Here is a 19,762-nt window from a genome sequence, read left to right as displayed (position 1 = left end):
AGCATGCCTCGCTTATTCTTAATTTGGTACCTTTTTGCTCTCTTTTTCTTCTGCCTGCAGCCTTCTTTTCACAATTCTGTGGCTGGCTCTTATCTTTTAGATCTTAGCTAAAGTATTATAGTCTCAAAGGTCTTCCCTGACAACCCTGTCTAAAGTGATCTCTTATTCATCATCTGTCCCAATGATGTTACCTGGTTTTATTTTCTTCACAACATTTATCACTGTTTGATTAGGTATATATTTAATTTCTGTCTTTTATCACAGACTCTCCCCTACCATCACATATAATTTAAAAATAAACTATATGAAGTGAGGCATCTTGTTTATTTTGTCACTGCTGTTTCTTAGCTAGTGTCTGACCAGGTCCCAAAAGATATTGTCAATTAAAGTGAAGACTGTAAGGAGAGAGGAGGCTTTCAGTCAGCTGCTCAGCTTTCCTGTCTTCCTGGACCCAGCCCTCAAAAATTATTTATTTATTTTTGTCCGTTACAGTAGTGGTGCCCAACCTTTTTGGCACCAGGAGCCAGTTTCACGGAAGATAGTTTTTACACAGGTGGGGGTTGGGGGGATGGTTTCAGGATGATTCAAGCACATTACATTTATTGTGCAGTCAAACCCCTCTGCTGATGATAATCTGTATTTGCAGCCACTCCCCAGTGCTAGCATCACTGCCTCAGTTCCATCTCAGACCATCAGGCATTAGATTCTCATAAGGAATGTGCAACCCAGATCCTTGACATGTACAGTTCACATTAGGGTTTGCGCTCCTGTGAGAATCTAATGCTGCTGGTGACCTGACAGGAGGCGGAGCTCAGGCCCTGATGTGAGCCATGGGGCCCAGTTGTAAATGCAGATGAAGCTTCGCTGCTTGCCCACTGCTCCTCTCCTGCTGGTCTGCTACTGGTCCATGGCCTAGGGGTTGGGGACCACAGCATCAGAGGATATTTGCAAGTAGATGATACACAGAACAGAATTTAAAACAAACGTGGAGCATCATATGGATCAGATGTAGGTTCATTGTACTGGGAGAATCAGGAGGAAGGATGGTTTGGAGGGGGACTTCTGGAAAGACTCCAAATTCACTTACGGACTTTGTTGATGTACAAATACAGAAACTCATTTATATAATTGTAACCCATTTGAAAATATAGTTTTATGTTCTGTTTTCTTCATGTAGCATTGCCTGTATACATTTCCATGCATGACTATAATTTTTGCATATGTTGTCTTCAGTTAAAGTATCAATAGTTGTCCATCATTCATTTAGTTACTCTCAATTTCAGAGAATTTGTATTATTTTTAAGTTTTCTCTGCTATACAAAGAAAAGGTATAAACAGATTTATACATATTTACTCCTCTCCACTTTGAATTATTCCCATTTGGTATATTTTACAAAAGGGAATTCTTGGGTCACACAATAGGAACCATTTTAGAGCTTTTGTTATTGCCAGATGAGGCAATATTTGGAGGGCAGAGATCATTAAATATCTTAAAATATTTAACAGGTTGATTGTGAAGAGGAATTGGACTGATTCTGAAGGGCTCAAAGTGGTAGGGCATCAGTGAATTATAGAAGAAGATTAGATTCTATGTGAGGGAGTTTTAAATATTTAGAGCTGCCTGAAAATGGGACAAGCTGTTTCTGTAGGCAGGAAATTCTCCCTCACTGAAAAATTTTAAGCATAATGAGAGTTTTTAAAGAAATTGTTTTATAAACTTTCCAGATTTGTGATCTGTATATTTTCCTAGCCCCAGTCCTTTGCTCCAAATACAAATTTTGTTAAATGAATATTCATTAAGACAGAACCTGTGCCAGTTATATCTAACCGTGGCCCTGAGCCCTCAACTGGCAAACTCCCAGTAGAATCAGAGTCCCCTGGAGCAGGCAATCTGGGAATTATAACAGCATGTAGTCACCAACTTCTGCCAATCTTTAGAACTGCCAAGCAGGTGGGTAAAAGTTTGTCTCCAGTTCCTTGATATCTCTTTTTCTGTGCTCATTGTCTACCTCCAAGCCTCTGCCCACGTTTAACCTACTCATAAGACCCCCAGTATGAAACCTCCTATATGCTGTGCCATGCCTCCAAATGCTCCCAAGCCAAACCCAGCACCACAGTGATTGATTCCATTGTTACGTGGTCTTGTTTTATTTCTGCCAAAGGATACTTGCACTTCAAATGAGAAGTTTGGAACCCCAAAGAATCTGTATTGGTGGAATATAGCACTCTTAGTTCCACTAACATAACTTCACCTCCTCACCATGAGCACATGTGTGTTTATACACACACGCACACACACACACCCCTCACTTGCAGGCAAGCGCTCTGATTTATTGAAGGAACTGGTTGCTTAATCTGTTTTGTTCTGTTTTGTTTTTAAGCCACTTTACTTGGTAAAATGTAATCTCAAAACTCCAAGTTTGGCCAAGGAGGAAAAGTCTCTAGTAAGGATGGAGACCCAAGTATAGTTTCTGAGTTTTACTTTTTCTTGGAGTATACTTTACTGAAATCCCCTGCCCACCACCACACTCAGGGAAGCCATGCTCCCCTTTCTCAGTTTTTCCAGAATGCAATGGGAGACGCTCCCCACGTGAGACGAATAACTCACTGGAGGCAGCACAGTGCAGAGGGAGGGGAATGCTGAGGAGAGATAGAGGTCCAGGTTCAATTCTGGTGGTACCACTGCCATCTGCATGCCCTTGAGCCTGAGCCTTGGCTACTGCATCATCAATGGCCTCCCTCTCTTCTAAAAGGCCCAGTAAAATCAACAAACACGTGAACACCAGAAAATATAATCACCAAAGCCCACTGTGCAGTGTAGATGAAAATATCACAGAAAATGGACTAGTCTTGCATTGTCAATGTGAGTTTTTAAAAATGTTTCTTTGTGCTCAGCAAAGAATATGCAGAGGGCCACTTGCCTTTTAAAATTTATGTTCCAGGCTGGGTGCAATGGCTCACATCTGTAATCCCAGTACTTTGGGAGGCCAATGTGAGAGAATCGCTTGAGGCCAGGAGTTTGCAACCAGCCTGGGCAACATAGTGAGACCCCATCTCTACAAAAAATAGAAAAATTAGCTGGACATGGTGGCATGCACCTGCAGTGCTAACTACTCAGGAAGCTGAGGCAGGAGGATTGCTTGAGCCCGGGAATTCAAGGTAGCAGTGACCTATGATAAGGCCACTGCACTCCAGCCTGGGTGACAGAGTAAGACCCTGTTTCTTAAAAAATAAATAAATAAATAAAATTTATGTTCCCTATATTAAAGTCGCAAATCAGAAGCCCAGTTCTTCCTTCAACTTTTACAAAGAAGTAAATTCTAATAATCACTTTAAAAGATTGTATTTGTTGATTATTTGGTCCCAGTTATAAAGAGTTAATGAAACTCCTTAGCCATCAAAATATATATTTTATAAACTTAATATATTCCATGTCCTTATAAAGTAATTTGGTCATCTGAGATAACCAACAAAACATTCCTGAATGCCTAAAAACCCTCATAAATCTAAAAATTTATAAGTAGGATGATTCAATTCCTATGTTTTCTTAAATGTTCCAAAACTGATTTTAAAGGAAAGTTCCATTTCAAATCATGTACATCTTAAATTAGAATTACAGATCTAATACAGTTTCCTTAAACATCTTAATGCTATCTATGCTTTTGATTCTTTTAAATATTTCTATCCTTAATTCTAAAATTTCTGGACATTAAAATATACTTACCCACCAGGAAAGACTTATGTTGTCCCAAATGGCTGGAGAGCCCCTTCCCAGGTTACTTTTCTAGAAACATGTTCTCAGGGTCCCAGAGAGCATACCTATTAGAGATTTTGTCCCAGCATTTTGGGCAGTGTTCTCTGGCCCTGGCTGCTCCTCTGAGCCCTGTTTTATGGGTGCTGCATCATTACTGTCTGAATTGGCCAGTTTTACAGCCCATGACCCGTAGGTTCAAGTTACACTCCATCTAATTCTTCAGCCTACACACGGAAGTCAGAAACTCCTACCTGGGTTGCTACACCACTTGTTTGGATATAATTAGTCTGCTTAAGGATTCATTCTATTCTGTATTCTTTCCACATTCTTCCCAGCTTCTGGGATCACAACTCTTACAAATATTGAATGGTTGAATTTCTCTTGGTGTAGTCTGACTCTAGTTAAAACCTGATATTAGGCCAGAAAGAGATATGCAACATGAAGATTGACATTAAATAGAGGATGAACTTTAGGTCAAGGTGAATGAAACCCTAGGGGAGGTGGGAGAAAAATATTACAGAATATATTTGATGTACTCTTCACTTCTGTCTTATTGCTTGACAGTTCCATATGTATTATTTAATCTTGCCTCCTAAACAAGTTAGTGAGTCTGTGATGGCAACAACCTAGGTGTGCTTGCCTAGCTCCAAATTATAGCCCCTTCCAAGGCCATAATGTATGTTAGGAACCCAGTGCTATTTGGAAAAAAGAAAATAAAAGAAAACCCAAGAACTTTTGTGCCCTCTGGAGGCAGTACTGGGATAAGGTGGATAATTACTGGAGAAATAAACAAACAAGCATGAGTTGACACAGATGTCTCTTAGATTAGGACCTTGAATGATTGGGTATGATGTTTCCATTAACTAAGACTAAGAGATTGCAGGAGGAGGGGCAAGTCTGGAAGCCAGGCAGATCATGAGCTTAGTTCTGAGTGTTTTTGATTGAAATGCTGTGGGGGCATTTCACACACAGGGGGCTAGTAACAGTGGGGAGATGGACAAGTGTGCCTGGGCCTTGGGAGCTCTGGGCTGGAGGTATGCCTTTGGGAGCAGGTAAGTGGTGGCTGGAGCCATGGAAGTGTATCAAGACACTCAAGAGAAGAAAACAGAGCTCAGAATAGGACCCTGAGAAACACTATCATTTAAGGTGCAACCACAGGAAGTGGAGCCTGCCCACGACACTGGGAAGAAGCCAGAGGGGTGGAAGAATGTTGTTTCTCTCTCACTTCCAGTATGTCTTTTCTGGTCATAAGCACAAGGGTGGAAAACATAGCGGTAGTGATGGGCAGAGCATGGTGTGGAGGGCCCTGGGTGCTGTGCGGAAACTCCACTTGGTGTGGGGTGGTGTGGGTGTGGTAGGCTGCAGTGAGCTCTGGTTTTAGAAGGCATGGGGGAGGGCTGGGAGTTGGAATTTCTGGATTCTCTGTTTTCCCTGCCACTTCATGTTTCACCAAACATCCTTTTCTTATTCTGAATCTTAATCTGTGTGGTAAAATCTTTGTCCAAATATGGGATGGGAGGTGTGAGGAGGAAGCAGAGATGGTAGAGGGAAGGAGAGGGAGTGTCTTATTGTTGAGCGTGAGTATATGTGTACGTGTATGTGTTGTGCACATAGGTGCATATGTGTAGGTATGAATCCCTGTGTATGTATATGAACACGGGTGTATATGTATGTGTGTCTTATGTTAGTATGTATGTGTATATATGCATATAATATGTGTATATTTTCTCTGTGTGAATATCTATCAAGACAAGTACTGAAATTGAGAGGAAGCATTAAGAAACTTTACGGCACTTTGACAGACTGATTTTATGTTAATTGAATTTAGTAATAAAAAAAATTGGCTTGTATTTTCTGTATGTTCTATTTCATTTTCTAGTAATTCTTCTTATTGTATTGTATTTTATATATATATATTTTTTTTTTTTTTTTTTTTTTTGAGACAGAATCTTGCTCTGTTGCCCAGGCTAGAGTGCCATGGTGTCAGCCTAGCTCACAGCAACCTCAAACTCCTGGGCTCAAGCGATCCTCCTGTCTCAGCCTCCTGAGTAGCTGTGACTACAGGCATGTGCCACCACACCTGGCTAATTTTTTCTAATTTTAGTAGAGATGAGGTCTCGCTCTTGCTCAGGCTGGTCTCAAACTCTTGACCTCAAGCGATCCTACCACTTCGGCCTCCCAGAGTGCTAGGATTACAGGCATGAGTGACCTTGCCCGGCTTCATCTTATTGTATTTTATGAAAGTATTGGTCTATGGCAGGTTGCATATAAAACTGCTCCTTCACCACAGTTAGTTAGAGAAGCACTGATTAAGACCAGATCAAGATTCTTGGTAGGTAGGTCCTGATTCAGAAATTCCCAAGGGAGAAAGATTCACTTCAGAAGGCTGAGGCTCCTGCTCTGAGTTCTGTCGATGAAGTGTGAACTTGGGTCTTGAGCACAAGCGAGGAGGTCAGGACTCAGGTCTGACTAGCATCCTGGGGCTCAGCCTGCTCTTCCTGTTCTTTCTCCCTTCATGTGAGATGGGACCACCAGACAGCCCTCCCGCGGGTGGATGACAGGATCAAGGCCCAGCTTCCAAGACTGCACCTGCTCAAGGTGCTGCCCTCCCGCCGGCCTGCAGGGCATGTGAAGCTGATGACTGACGAGGCTGAGAAGGTACTTCCAGGCCTCTGAACGGGAGCTCCAGATTTCCCTAGTTAGCCCTAGAGAGGAACACACACTCCATCAGGAACAGCAAAGTCTTTTATTACAGCAAAATCGGACTCATAAGTTTTTATTCTTTTTCTTTAAAAGAGTCTCCAAAATTATATAAGCCATAAGGCCCAAAAAACTTGAATCGTCCCTGCTGAGATCCTGAGTGCTTGACTCTGGAAGGGGCACACAGTATCAGAAACTGAGAACACAAAGTAAGCAGCACTGACAGGCTAAAGAGACTGTCCCATCTTCCCTCATCATTTGGAGCACCCATAAACGCCCCTAAGGAACCAAGAGTATGTGAGGTTGGACATGTGGGAGGGAAATGGCATTTGCAAAGCGGGTAAAGATTAATAAATAACTCAAGGGCGGAAATGCAGCAGCAACATAGCGTCTACAGAGCTTGGGGGTGAGGTGGGATGAGCATCAGGCCTTAGACAACATTATCCAAGTGCACAGGAACCAGTGGGTACCCCAGGTCATCCTCCTGTTGTGGGGGGTCACAGGCCACAATGAAGAATGCATCCAGTTGTTTCTCTTTGTACCTGCAGTCTGGGTACCTCCCCGAGGTATGCTCACACCTGGTAAGGGACACGGGCTCTTGGCTCTGGTGGCAGTTTTTATGGCCATTCTTGCAGGCTATATTGGGGCTCTGGCAGGTGGCCGCAACACTGGAAAAGGATTCATGCAGGAAGGTGTTGAGGTTTTTGCAATGTTTTGTGTACTTGTTGATGTTGCGCATTGCTGAGTTGCATGCTTGAGGGCTGGGCTGCACATGCTGAGTTTGAAACCACTGAGATGAAGTCATGTGGCTGGGCTTGGCACTGACTGGGGTCTCGGCCACCCACAGCCCCAGCAGCAGGAGCAGCAGCAGCAGCAGGGACTGGAACTCTGTCTTGGCTGGTACCATCTCTCCTAAAGGGGCAGTGGAACAGAGAGGAAGGGTAGGTGTGTGAATGGGTCATCATGGGGGAGCCCTAGTCCTTCTAAGAATTTCCTGCCCTCAGTCAGTTGTTAAGGGTAATCTGCAGTCCAAGATATTTAAGAACGCCACTGGCAGTCTATTGTTCAGTCCCAGCAAATAGTGTGCCTTTTTATGTCTCTAATAAATGCTTATATTGTTTATCTTTCCCAGTAGTTATGGGATATGATTATATATATGAACAAAGTGAGACTCAGGAAAGCCAAGGAAATTCCCCATTTTTAATCAAGACTGCTCAGCTTCCAAAACTCCTATTCTTTCCACACGCTCATGTCTTTTTTGGAAACTCTGAGGTGGTCTCACAAAAAGAGAAACTGAACTTTGAAGAAAAATATGCCAAGGGTCCATACCCCACTTGCCTAGACTAGCTTCGTTGTTCCTGAAAGAGTTGACATTAAAGTTGTGGAGTCAAATTAATTCCTCTCCATTCTGTGGCCCAGTTTCTCACTGAAGTTAGGAAAAACAGTTGCTCCTTGTAAGGGAATCGCTGCTACAGCTGGCAAAGCAGCGTGGGGAGTTGGGTTCTTTCCACAGAGCCTGACGTTTTGCCCTGCAGGAGAGGGTCTTGGAATGATAGAGGGTCACAGCTGGGAGAGACCTTAGAGATCACCTCTGTTGACTCCCTCATTTTACAGATGAAGGAGCGCAAGTCGCTGAAAGGGCAAGCTCCCTTCCCAAGGCTACTGAGTGAGAGGCAGAGCTGGGGTTAAGAGCTTCCTGACTTTCAACCCATCCCTTTTGGCTCCTGCCAACCTGAGAAGGGAAGGAGAAAAAGTTTCCCATAGAGGCAGAGCATAGTGAGTGTGTCTCTGTGGTTTTAGGTGGTACATGAACATTGCCTTGAGTAATTGTCTTCTAACTCTTCTGATAACATTTAGGAGAAAGTCTCCTCTTAGAGCAAGAAGGTAAATTCTTTTATTCTTTCTAATGTTTGTTTCTCCTTTACAATAGAGGTAACAGGCCTCAGGCTGAGTCTTCAGCTGAAAACAGTATCTGGATACAATTTTAAAAAATTGGATGACATTCATTGTATTTATTTTTAAATTCTATTTATTAACGCTAGTATTCTTTGAAAGATGGTATTACACAGTTTCATTTTCAAATAATTATGTCAATTAAATGAGCAAATATATATTTAGCAAATTATAATACTGGTGGTAAGAAGATATTGCAAAAACTGTAAAGTAATAAAGCAAATGACTGCAGCTGGGGGAACTTACTCTGAACTGCAGTTTCTCAGGTCTGTGTTCGTGTGTTGGGCCCCACCCAGCATCTAAACCTCTGGGATTTGTGTGACTTCTCTGCCTTTGAGATAAAATGCTCCCCAAAGTGGCAAAAAATCACTAAGCCTCCTAGTATCTGCATTTCTGAAAGTAAAATTTCTGAGATGTTTGTCCCTCTGCCCTAAGGTGGAGCCCTGTTCACCAACAGAACTCACCCTTTCTGCCGTGGGGATCCCTTCATGCACTCCTCCCCACAAAGCAAACAAAACATTGATTTTTGAACCCAGGAAAACATTACCCAGAAAGCAGTTAACTTGGGCAGCAGGGAGCAAATCTTTTTTTTTTCCCCCAGGAAGTCATTTCTCTCTTGAGGCCCTCATCTGAGCCTCTCCCATTGGGATGGAAGGATTGCCAAGTGATTATTCATTAACAGTGGCAGACCCCAAGCTGCAAGGCTTTAAAGTGAGAGAGTGGGGATGGCAGCAGGAGCCCAGGCCTGGCCTAAACATTTCCTCCTGACCAAGATGACTGACCAGAGACTTCGTGAGCTCTGAATCCAATTAAGTTGCAAACATGCTTTCCCTCAAGTAGGTACTGGCCCTGCAGCTGGCTAGCCTCATTCAGGGAAGCCTGGGGAAGGGGTTCCTTTGATTGTGTATTTTGAGCCTAGTAATTCGTCATGAGTTTTCCTAACTGCCACACTCTCAGGGCTGTTTTATCCATTAAGCACTAGAGGCTCAGTGCCTAGGGCCTGGGAAGTTTTCAAGTGCCTATTTGAGACCAAAAAAAAAAAAAAATATATATATATATATATATACATATAGGCTCCAATACAGGAAAAGTCAAATGCAGAATCAAATTAAAAATATTTACTGGCTGGGTACAGTGGCTCACACCTATAATCCCAGTGCTTTGGGAGGCTGAGGCAGGAGGATTGCTTAAGCCCAGAGATTTGAGGTTACAGTGAACTATGATTGCACCACTACACTCTAGCTTGGGCAACAGAGCAAGAACCTGTCTTTAAAGAAAAACGTACTTACTTGCTACCAAAGTGACATAGAGTTTATTTCACTTATTTTGAAATTTGGCACACATAAAAGGTTCATTACATTGGAAAACAATCTTAGGTTAGACTTTCTCATTTTACAGGAATTTCCAAGTACCATGATTGCAGAAAAAACAGTGCCAATCACAACTTACTTACAGTCAAATAATTTCAAATGTAAAACTTTAAAAATCTTTTCAGATACATTTCTGCAAAAATGATATTATACGAGGAATATATATTTTACATATTTCATATGGTGTGGTGAATATTAAAATGCCTAGGAGTATAGTATATAGAGTGTAATATTAACTATTTTACTAAAGGCAGGCAGGATAACATACACCACATTACTCAAGGTTCTGGTCAGCACAGGGCTGTACAACATCAACAGGAAGAAAGGATGCTACCAACCACTATTTAATGAACATCTAATATGTGCTTGGCGCAGTGCTAGCTGCTTTGTTAAAAATAATAGCTATCATTTTAAAAGTGCTTCATGTGCCAAGGCATTGTGCTTTGTGTATGATTGTATATACAAAAATAGCCAATTTCCCCAAATTACACACTATTAACCCCAAATTCTCACCCCACTTCTGTCACTAATTAGCTGCATGATCTTGTGCAAGGCACTTCAACTTTACATGGACCCAGTTTCATAGAATACCAAAGCTGGAAGGCACTTCGGAGTTCATGGAACCCCATCTCTTGCACTGACCAGAGGTATATTCTCTATAACATTCCCAACAAATGGTTTTGGGGCTTAGGGTGCCCATTTGCACCATGATCTTGCCTCTGTGGGTGGACTGTCTCCCTTTGTTCCTGACTCCCAGATTTGTCCTCATGAGGGAGAGGATGCAGTCTTCAACCCAGCCAGAGCTGAGGCATGTGGCTCCCCTCACATGACCTTTGACTTACCACAACAAGCCTGCGTGCAGTCTTCAGACCTCCCAGGGATGACAAAAACAATCATAGCTAATGTTTACTGAGGGTTTTCTGTGTCCCAGCCACTGTTCCTAGTGCTGGGTTGATTTTCTCATTTTTCAGCACGTAAGGACCTTCCTACTGCTCTGGCTTCATGACTATCCTACCTTCCTCACCTAGTTCTTGAAGACAAACACTGGTCAGAGATGGGAACCCACAGAGAGCAAGTTAAGGCCAGCATACTCCTACCCTAAGCAGTATGCAGATGTATGCAGGGGGTGCTCAAAGTCACAAGATAAATATCTTCTTTCCTAATTTTACTAAAACTATGTTTTTGGGCATGGTGATGGATTAATTTAAGGCATTATTTTTACAGAAAATAAAATTGTATGATGGAAAAATTTAAATGAATTACATTTTTAAAATAACTTAAAATATTTTTACTTGGAAATAATTTCAAAATTACATAAAAGTTTCAGAAATAGTACACAGAACTCCCCTATCTGCTTCACCCAGATTCCCCAATTGTTAATATTGCTGAGCTATTTGAGAACAAGGTACAGACATGCTGCCCATTACTCCCTAATACTTCAGTGACAATTTCCTAATTACAAGTACCTTTGCCTGCATAGCCAGAATACAGCCATCAACACCAGGAAATTAACATTGATCTGTCATTACCACAAATGAAATTTTAAGATAGCATATAAAACATCCATACACATGGCTATTTTATAAATATTAGTTAAGTGAAAGAAGGAGACATCAGAGAAAGCTCAAACTCGTTGGGCACTACTTGGGGTGTTTTATTATAATTAATTCTCTTCTGCAGTTACTAGCACTTCAGGGGAAAGTCTGGGAAGCACTGCTCTGCAGGCTCTAGTTGGTCATAAAGATCCATTTCTGGATGTGCCAACTTTGACGGCAGAGAATGGTCACCCTTACCAATGATAAATGCTTTGGAATGTCTCTGGCCCACCTAGAGCTCCACCAAAGGATCTCTATAATGTTTTCACCCTGGTCCCAAATAGCAAATGGGAGATCAAGGCCGTCTTTTCTTTCTTTCTTTTCTTTCTTTCCTTCCTTCCTTCCTTCCTTCCTTCCTTCCTTCCTTCCTTTCTTTCTTCTTTCTTTCTTTCTTTTTTTGAGACAGAGTCTCACTCTGTTGCCCGGGCTAGAGTGCTGTGGCATCAGCCTAGCTCACAGCAACCTCAAACTCCTGGGCTCAAGCAATCCTTCTGCCTCAGCCTCCCAAGTAGCTGGGACTACAGGCATATGCCACCATACCCGGCTAATTTTTTTATATATATATGTTTTTAGTTGTCCAGCTAATTTCTTTCTATTTTTAGTAAAGACGGGGGTCTCACTCTTGCTCAGGCTGGTCTCGAACTCCTGACCTTGAGAGATCTTCCCGCTTCTGCCTCCCAGGGTGCTAGGATTACAGGCGTGAGCCACCGCGCCCAGCCTAAGGCCTTCTTTTCTTGATGCCTGTCCTTATTTATGTTTCCAACAGCCAATGGCATAGCCAGGGACATGCTTGACTAGTTTACCATCAAGTTCTTGGGTACTATTTTTTTTTTTCTCTATCTCACTGTTACAATATGTGCATTCAGATGAATGGCAGAAATGCAAATGGTCAGGATCTTGTGCACTAAACACTCTTTTGGATGAAAATGCTTTTGTCTCACATCCAGGAGTCTGTCCATTTGCAGATTGATTTGCCAGTTTATGTATGGTGAATTTGACCTTGAAAAATGCCTGAGATCAATTTGGGACCATTAATTGGAGTGCCAGTTTGGAAAGAACACTGGACTCTTTTTAAAAACCTGAATTCTTGCCTAAACTAGCCATGTGGTCTTGGGCAAAGTGTTTAAGCCCTCTGAGTCTTATTTTTCTTATTTGCAAAATGAAGAAGGCAGGACTGGATGGTCTCTGAGATAATTGGACAAGAAGTCCTGCAGCATTATAATTTTATGACTATCTACTGAAAGAGCCCTAAAGCCATGTAGATGTGAAGTTTCATCTTGTGCTAAATGCCATGGCACAAGCATCTGTACTCATTCATACCAGGGTCAGTTTATGTTTTACATGTATAAATTCAACTAAGTTTCTATGCAAAGGCCAGAGAAAGTAGTGACCATAATGTTTTCCCACTATTACCAGTTCATTGGACACGAGCCATGGGCATTGGTGGAGGTTTTGAGTAATGGAAGATGAACTAGGAAATGGAGCTGAATCGGAGGGTGGGAAAAATATAAGAGATTTCCGTGATGGAGATGAAAGGATAGTAAGCTTATCTAAGGACTGGTTTAAATATCTCAGGAGGGGAAGTTGGAAATGTCACGAGAGCCATCAATTGCTGTGATAATTGAATACTTTAGATTTGAAGGGATACAGAGGGCACCCTCAAAAGTTAGTGGCCCTAAATTCTCCAACTTATTTTCATATCTTTGGATTCATGGAGGGTAGAGATTAGACAAACCTCCCTTAAGTAGTCTTAACAGAAATTCTTGATAGCCTTCTTTCCCTTCCGATTGAAAGCACTCTTCTACTCCCCTCAAATTATGTTATCTAGAGAAATTAATGCATATTGTCCTTTTCGTCTGACCTTGAACCTTACCTTATTTACTCTTGGCTAGGAGCTTTTTGGCAAGAGGAGGATGAGGAGGAGTTTGGCTTCTGTTTAAATCCTTTGTTCTTCTGTAAAGGAAGTCAGGCCTGCTCTATTCATCACAGGTTTGGCCGCTCAACATTTGACACCACAATAATAAATACAAGTGCTAACATCTCTCAAACTTTCCCTGCGTGCTAGCCACTGTACTAAGTGCTTTATATGTATTGTCACATTTAATCCACATAGTATGCCTATGAAGTAAGTACCTTCACATAGGTGAGGAAACTCCCGCCTCCCTGAGTTAAGAGGCCTTTCTATCATAGTGTGTATTTCTGTCATGGGCAGACAGCTTTCCTTACCTCTCCTCTTATGAACTGTGGACCTCTTACAAGGTCTCATCAGCAATGTGGGCTTTCTCATGTCCCTATGGCTCCACGAATGCTCCCAAGCTTACTGGCTTTGGGGTCCCGCACAGGTAAACATCCTGGTAAGAGCTATAACTGCTCTTCTTTCTGCCCCTCCATTGTGGGGTGGGGGGAGGAAGAGGACTTTAAAATGAGGTTCTGAAGTTTTTGAAGCACTTTGGGAAGCCCAGCTGTGCAGGAGTACAGGAGAAATGTAATGAAGTGGGGCAAGTCTCTCCCAAAGAGAAGGCTCCCTGGGTGTTGTGGCTACAGCTACGTTTTTGGGGGCCGTAGCTCTAGGGTTATTTCGTAGAGCCCTAGACACTATGAAGAGGCCCAAAGGGTTCTGATCTCAAGGGCAGGGTGTAGGTAGGAAGAGGAAATGCCCTGGAGATCAGAAATTTTCTTCACGTTCATTCTGTTGGCCTTCTTCATAGGCTCATTTATTATACTGTGTGGAGACTTCTGGGAACCAGAGTCATGTGCAAAAATCTCCTACCTAATCTACCTCACTCCTAGGAAAGCCGGCTCAACCTAGCTCCAGTTCTTGGGGTGACTTTCTTTACTGGACTCCATTTCTGCTCCTTAGGTCCATGTTTAAAGCCATCTACACAAAGCTAGGCAGTGTTCCCCTGGACACCCTCCTCCTCTCTCCAAGCTCTCAGACCCAGCAACAGAAATCTCTCATAACTGATTGGTTTTCTTTTCCCATTCTTCAACTTTCAGGTAGGAATTCATCATGGTTCAGTCAGCTTTGGTATTTGGCCTAAATTATTACCATCTTGGACTCAGCTTTGGCTTTTGGAAGGCTTGAATAGTCAAATGTCTATTTCAACATTAGTCCTGGCATCCCTGAACTTGGCTGTGATCAAGACCATGTGAAGGAATGAGTGACTGTCAAGTCTAATCAGTTAAAGCATCAGTAATGAGAACAAGGCAGGTCATTTGGATTCATTGTTAATATCTGAATAGTCACTTTCAAATATTGATAAGCATTCTAGATGTAACTTGGAATAAAATTTTCCTTATGAACTTTTATATTTATTTATTTATTTTTGAGACACAGTCTTGCTCTGTTTCCCAGGTTAGAGTGCTGTGGCATCAGCCTAGCTCACAGCAACCTCAAACTCCTGGGCTCAAGCAATCTTCTTGTCTCAGCCTCTCGAGTGCCTGGGACTACAAGCACGTGCCACCAAACCTGGCTAATTTTTTCTAATTTTAGTAGAGACAGGGTCTCGCTCTTGCTCAGGCTGGTCTCAACTCTTGAGCTCAAGCAATCTTCCCACCTTGGCCTCCCAGAGTGCTAGGATTACAGGCTTGAGCCACCATGCCTGGCCTTATGAACTTTTAAAAATGTGAAATTCTATTAGTCAGTGGACATACAAATGCATACTAAATACTTTAAGAAAAATGCCACAATGAATGGTTGTGAAAGCTTATAATATTACATATAAAACAGTTATTAATAAGAATTTTCACATAGCTAAAAAATAGGAAAATTAATTGACAGGTAATATAAATAATAGGAGAGAATGTGTTAGTCAGGAAAAACCTTATACACAGGAAAAACGTTATATACAGTTGACCCTGGAACAACATGGGTTTGAATTGTGCAGGTCCACTTAATATGTGGATTTTCTCCCACCTCTGCTACCCCTAAGACAGTAAGACCAACCCCCCCCTTTTCCTCCCCCTCCTCAACCTACTCAATATGAAGACGATGAGGATGAAGACCTTTATGATGATCCACTTCCACTTTGTGGAGTAAATATTTTTTCCCTTCCCTATGATTTTCTTAATAACATTTCCTTTCCTCTAGCTTACTTTATTGTAAGAACACAGTATATAATATACTTAATTTACAAAATATGTGTTAATAAATAGCCAGTCAATAATAGGCTATTAGTAGTTAAGCCTTGGAGGAGTCAAAGTTATACTTAGGTTTTTGATTGCACAAGGGGTCAGTGCCCCAACCCCCCATGTTATTCAAGGGTCAACTATACTTTTTAAGCCCAAAGTATTTATGACAATTTAATAAATGGTACCAGTACTATTTAATTTAGCAAATAGTGTAAGGCAGAACAATAGAAATTAGATTATATCATAGTTCTGTCTATGATTAATTATATCATATTGTTTTTAGAATTGATTGGTGTATTATTATTTATCATGTAAATAAAATAATCCTTAAGAAGAATACTTTTTTGGAAGATTTTTAAAAATTGAGGTGTAACTTATATATAGCAAATCACATAAGTCTTAAGTGTATAGTTCAATGAGTTTTCACACAGTAAACATATATAGACGGAGAATAGAACATTTCCAAACCCTCAGAAGGCTCCCCAAGACCCCTTTGCAGTTAGTACTTCCCCAAGGCTACAACTATTCTGACCTTTATCACCACAGATTACTTTAGAACTTTTTAGGTATTTAGTGTTATTTAGGTCAAGTCTTTCAAGAAAAAGTCCCATTTGGAAATTCTTATTTTGGAGGATGCATTAAAGGCATAATTTTATCCATTTCAAATTTTGTGAAGAGATTGTATCTAAAACCATAATATCCATAAGAAAAGTCACCAATAAAGAAAATAAAGAGTTTTGAAAAAAGAATAAAGTGAAGAGAAAAATCAGCTACCCCCAAGCATCTTGCTTTTCCATGCACCTCAGTCGAAAATCATCTATTTAGAAGGCAAATGTATAGTATGGTGACCACAGGAGTTCCAAACACATTCAGATTTTGGATAAAACTTCAGATTTATTTGAGTATCCCAGAAGTCAATTCTATGATGGCAATGTTCTGTTTCCAGGGAATACTTATCTTTACATGCAGTCATTTGGCATTTGGCCACAACATGCTTTTAGTGTTCCTCTATTTTCAAGCCTCTGTGATGGCCACCTCATCAACTTACTGGCCCACATTCTGTTTGAATTGCTCAATGATCTGCTCCCCTTTCTTTTGATCATCTTTTCCCTACCTTCTCCCCTCATCATCTCAAACAACCCGGCTGCCCTGGCAGGACTCTGCTTGCAGGCTTGTCCCCTAGTCCAGGCATGAACACCCATCCAGCAGAACAGAACTAGAGACTTGAGTGGGGCATTTGCCTTGGTCTGTGTGTTTTCCAAAGGTGGATATTGCTACTACTGCTACCAGCACCGACTAGTTATCATTATCTAATGCCTACAGTACCTGGGGCTGAGTAGAGCTTCATAAATGTCATTTCTAAATCTTCCTGCAATCCTGTTTGGCAGGTGAGATTACTCTCATTTTGCTATGGGGAAACAGATCTGCCTCTTGCTTTAGGTCACACAGCCAGGAACAACTGAGCCAGGATTTGTACCTAATTCTGACTGGCTCCAAAGCTCACTCTGATTGTGGTCACCGCAGTTGGTGGGAAGAGATAAGTAGAATAGAATCCCCAGCAGGGGCAGGAAGGGCTGACAATGTATTGGGGTCTGGATTAGGGTAGTCATGGGGCACAGTGCAGTTTGTCTGGGACTGACATAAAGAAAGAGAGAAGGGGAGGGTGGTGGTCAGGGTTGTAGACAGTGCTGCCAGAGGGGCCTTTAGGACTCGGCTATACAAAGCCAGACCTTCTCCAGCTCTGCTTACCAGAGAGGGAGTAATGGTGTCTGCAGCCCAGGGGCACAAGGAGATGGCATTTTCACATCTCAACCCCTCAGGCCTGGGCAGACTGCCAGAGCGGAGAGCCAGGGAAGCATTGAGGCAGGGGAGATATTATCAGGAGGAAGGAAGCTCTGGCAGCTCCCACCAGCCTGTTTGTGACAAGCAGGCTCAGAGCCACGGAAGTCCCTTAAGGTCAAGGGAAATGTGATCCTGGATCAGGAGGTTGAAGCTGGGACACTCCCTTTACCTTATGCCTTCAGGCCAAGGGGATCTAGCCAGAGCCAGGCCCAGGGCCCAGGTCGAAAGAGCAGTGGACAAGAGAAGGGGGAGGGGCAGTTAGAGAGGAAGAGAGAAATAGAGAGAGAATGAATGAATGAAGATCCCTGGGCACCTCATAAACAGTCTCTTGGCTGGAGAGGTAATGACATTTATTGCAGCCAACACTGGTTAACTGGCTCTTCAGAGCTCTCAGGGTACATTTCTTCATGTGTGAACTCTCACCTAGTTCTCCTCTTGTCCCTGCAATGGTCTCTCCTTTCTTGTACAACTGGTATAGTAGAAAGTGCACCACATTTAGAATAAGGAGACCTAGGTTCAAGTCCCGGTTCTGCTACTAAGCAATGAGACAAGCTCTCTAACTAATTAAGCTTTCTGAAATCTCAGTTTCCTCATCCATAAAGAAAGCGAGTAATCCCTGTCAAGTCTTTGTCACAAGGGATTAGACAATTACTGTGAAGAGCATGAAGTTCTATGTAAATATGAAGTGGCATTTCTTTGTCTTCTTTCCTTCTGACCACCTCTCTCCACACAGGTCACCTCACTACCACGTCAGAGCTGGGTAAGACTACTAGTCTAGGAACCGGAAAAGCTCTGTGCAGAAATCCCATGTGCCCTTTTTCCATTTGTTTCCTCCCCTTGTCATGCTGCCATGATAACACGGGACAGGGGAGAGATGTACAAGGGCATAGACCAGGGACTCCAGACCCCTGATCCTGCTCAGATTGCCTCTGGGGGGTAAGCTTTTGGGAAAACAGCAACAAAAAGATGAAAGACCATATCCTCAGGAGCTCAGCCCACCAAGGTGTCAGCCTTAGTTCCCCCTCAGCTTCCCAGAAGAGGCTGAACCAGGAAGAGCTCCAAGAGATGAGGGGAAGAGAATGCTCTGAGTGTAGGAGAGGCAGAGTGGTGCAGAGGCCTGGAGAGAGAATTCAGCTTCAGCCAAAGAGTGAGGCAGTCTGGAAACCTAAAGGATTTTGTCCAAGTGCACAGGAACCAGCTGGAATTGCTGAGAGTCCCTTTTCTGGGGAGGGTCACAGGCCACTATGTAAGCCTTGTTCAGGCGCTTCTCTTTGTACCTGCAGTTCGGGTACTTCCCTGAGGTGAGCTCACATAGGGTTAGGGACACGGGCCCATGGCTCTGGTGGCAGTTACTATGGCCCTTCTTCTTGCAGGCTATATTGGGGCTCTGGCAGGTGGTCGCCACACTGGAGAAGGATTCATGCAGGAAGGTGTTGAGGTTTTTGCAATGTTTTGTGTACTTGTTGATGTTGCGCATTGCTGAGTTGCATGCTTGAGGGCTGGGCTGCACATGCTGAGTTTGAAACCACTGAGATGAAGTCATGTGGCTGGGCTTGGCACTGACTGGGGTCTCGGCCACCCACAGCCCCAGCAGCAGGAGCAGCAGCAGGGACTGGAACTCTGTCCTGGCTAGTGCCATCTTTCTTGGGGGAGCAGTCAGAATGGAGGGCTGGGGTCACTGGGACAGAGAGCAGGAGGTGTTCAGTTGAGAAGTCAGCCTTCCTATACCTGATTATTCTAGTGGGTCACCCATCTCCTTGTCCTACTGTGTCCTTTCCTTACTCTGTTTCTCGCCTCTTCCTCTCCCTCTGTGTGCACATCCACTGTGGCCCCATGACCCTGGCCTTGTAGCTCTACTCCCTTCATTCTGTCCCTGTTGCCTTCTGCTCTGTTCCATCTCCTCTCCCTCAAGTCCCCTCCCCTTTGTGGCCCCATGTCCTTATGTCTGTGTCTCATCCCCTCCACACCCCCAATCCCATCTCCTCTGTGTTCCCATTTTTTGCCATTTTGTTTCTCTACCCCCAATACCATTCTCCCCTCTCCCCATGTGAGTTCTCATCTCCCCTGAGTGGAGTCCCTTCCTTGTTCATCTTATCACTCACCTGAGGGTACTCTCGCCTGGTCAGAACCAATCCCTCCTTCTATGTCCTGTCTCCTCACTGGGTCCTGCCGCAGCTGCACCTCTTCACTTAGTCCTCGTGCTGTGACTCCTGCTCAGTGGGCTGAGGCTATGTCCACGCACTGCTGGACTCTCAGACTTCTGAGTGCCTCTTCTCACTGCCTATGGCCTTAAGAGCTGGCCCAGGTGATGCTGCTTCTGTTTAGGGGTGGGCCGGGCAGTAATTCCTGGATCAGGAAATGAATCAGGTTCATGCCTCTCCACTTACATGTCCCAGATAAGTGGATACCTATGGATA

At 43.0% G+C, this 19,762-nt stretch overlaps 2 protein-coding genes across 2 annotated transcripts; both read right to left on the bottom strand.

The window, feature by feature from the left end:
* Positions 1–6,884: 6,884 nt before the first annotated feature.
* LOC138377906 (ribonuclease 8-like) lies at positions 6,885–7,441 on the bottom strand. The gene has a single exon (XM_069463029.1). The coding sequence runs from the start codon at positions 7,359–7,361 to the stop codon at positions 6,885–6,887; it is 477 nt and encodes a 158-aa protein (XP_069319130.1). The 5' UTR covers positions 7,362–7,441.
* Positions 7,442–18,510: 11,069 nt separating this feature from the next.
* On the bottom strand, positions 18,511–19,008 carry LOC138377902 (ribonuclease 7-like). Its single transcript, XM_069463014.1, has one exon. It carries the CDS (start codon positions 18,982–18,984, stop codon positions 18,511–18,513), a length of 474 nt encoding a protein of 157 aa, XP_069319115.1. The 5' UTR covers positions 18,985–19,008.
* Between the last annotated feature and the right edge of the window lie 754 nt (positions 19,009–19,762).

This window comes from Eulemur rufifrons, chromosome 2, assembly GCF_041146395.1.
Source record: "Eulemur rufifrons isolate Redbay chromosome 2, OSU_ERuf_1, whole genome shotgun sequence".
NCBI lineage: Eukaryota > Metazoa > Chordata > Mammalia > Primates > Lemuridae > Eulemur > Eulemur rufifrons.
This window is presented reverse-complemented; position numbering and strand designations above follow the sequence as displayed.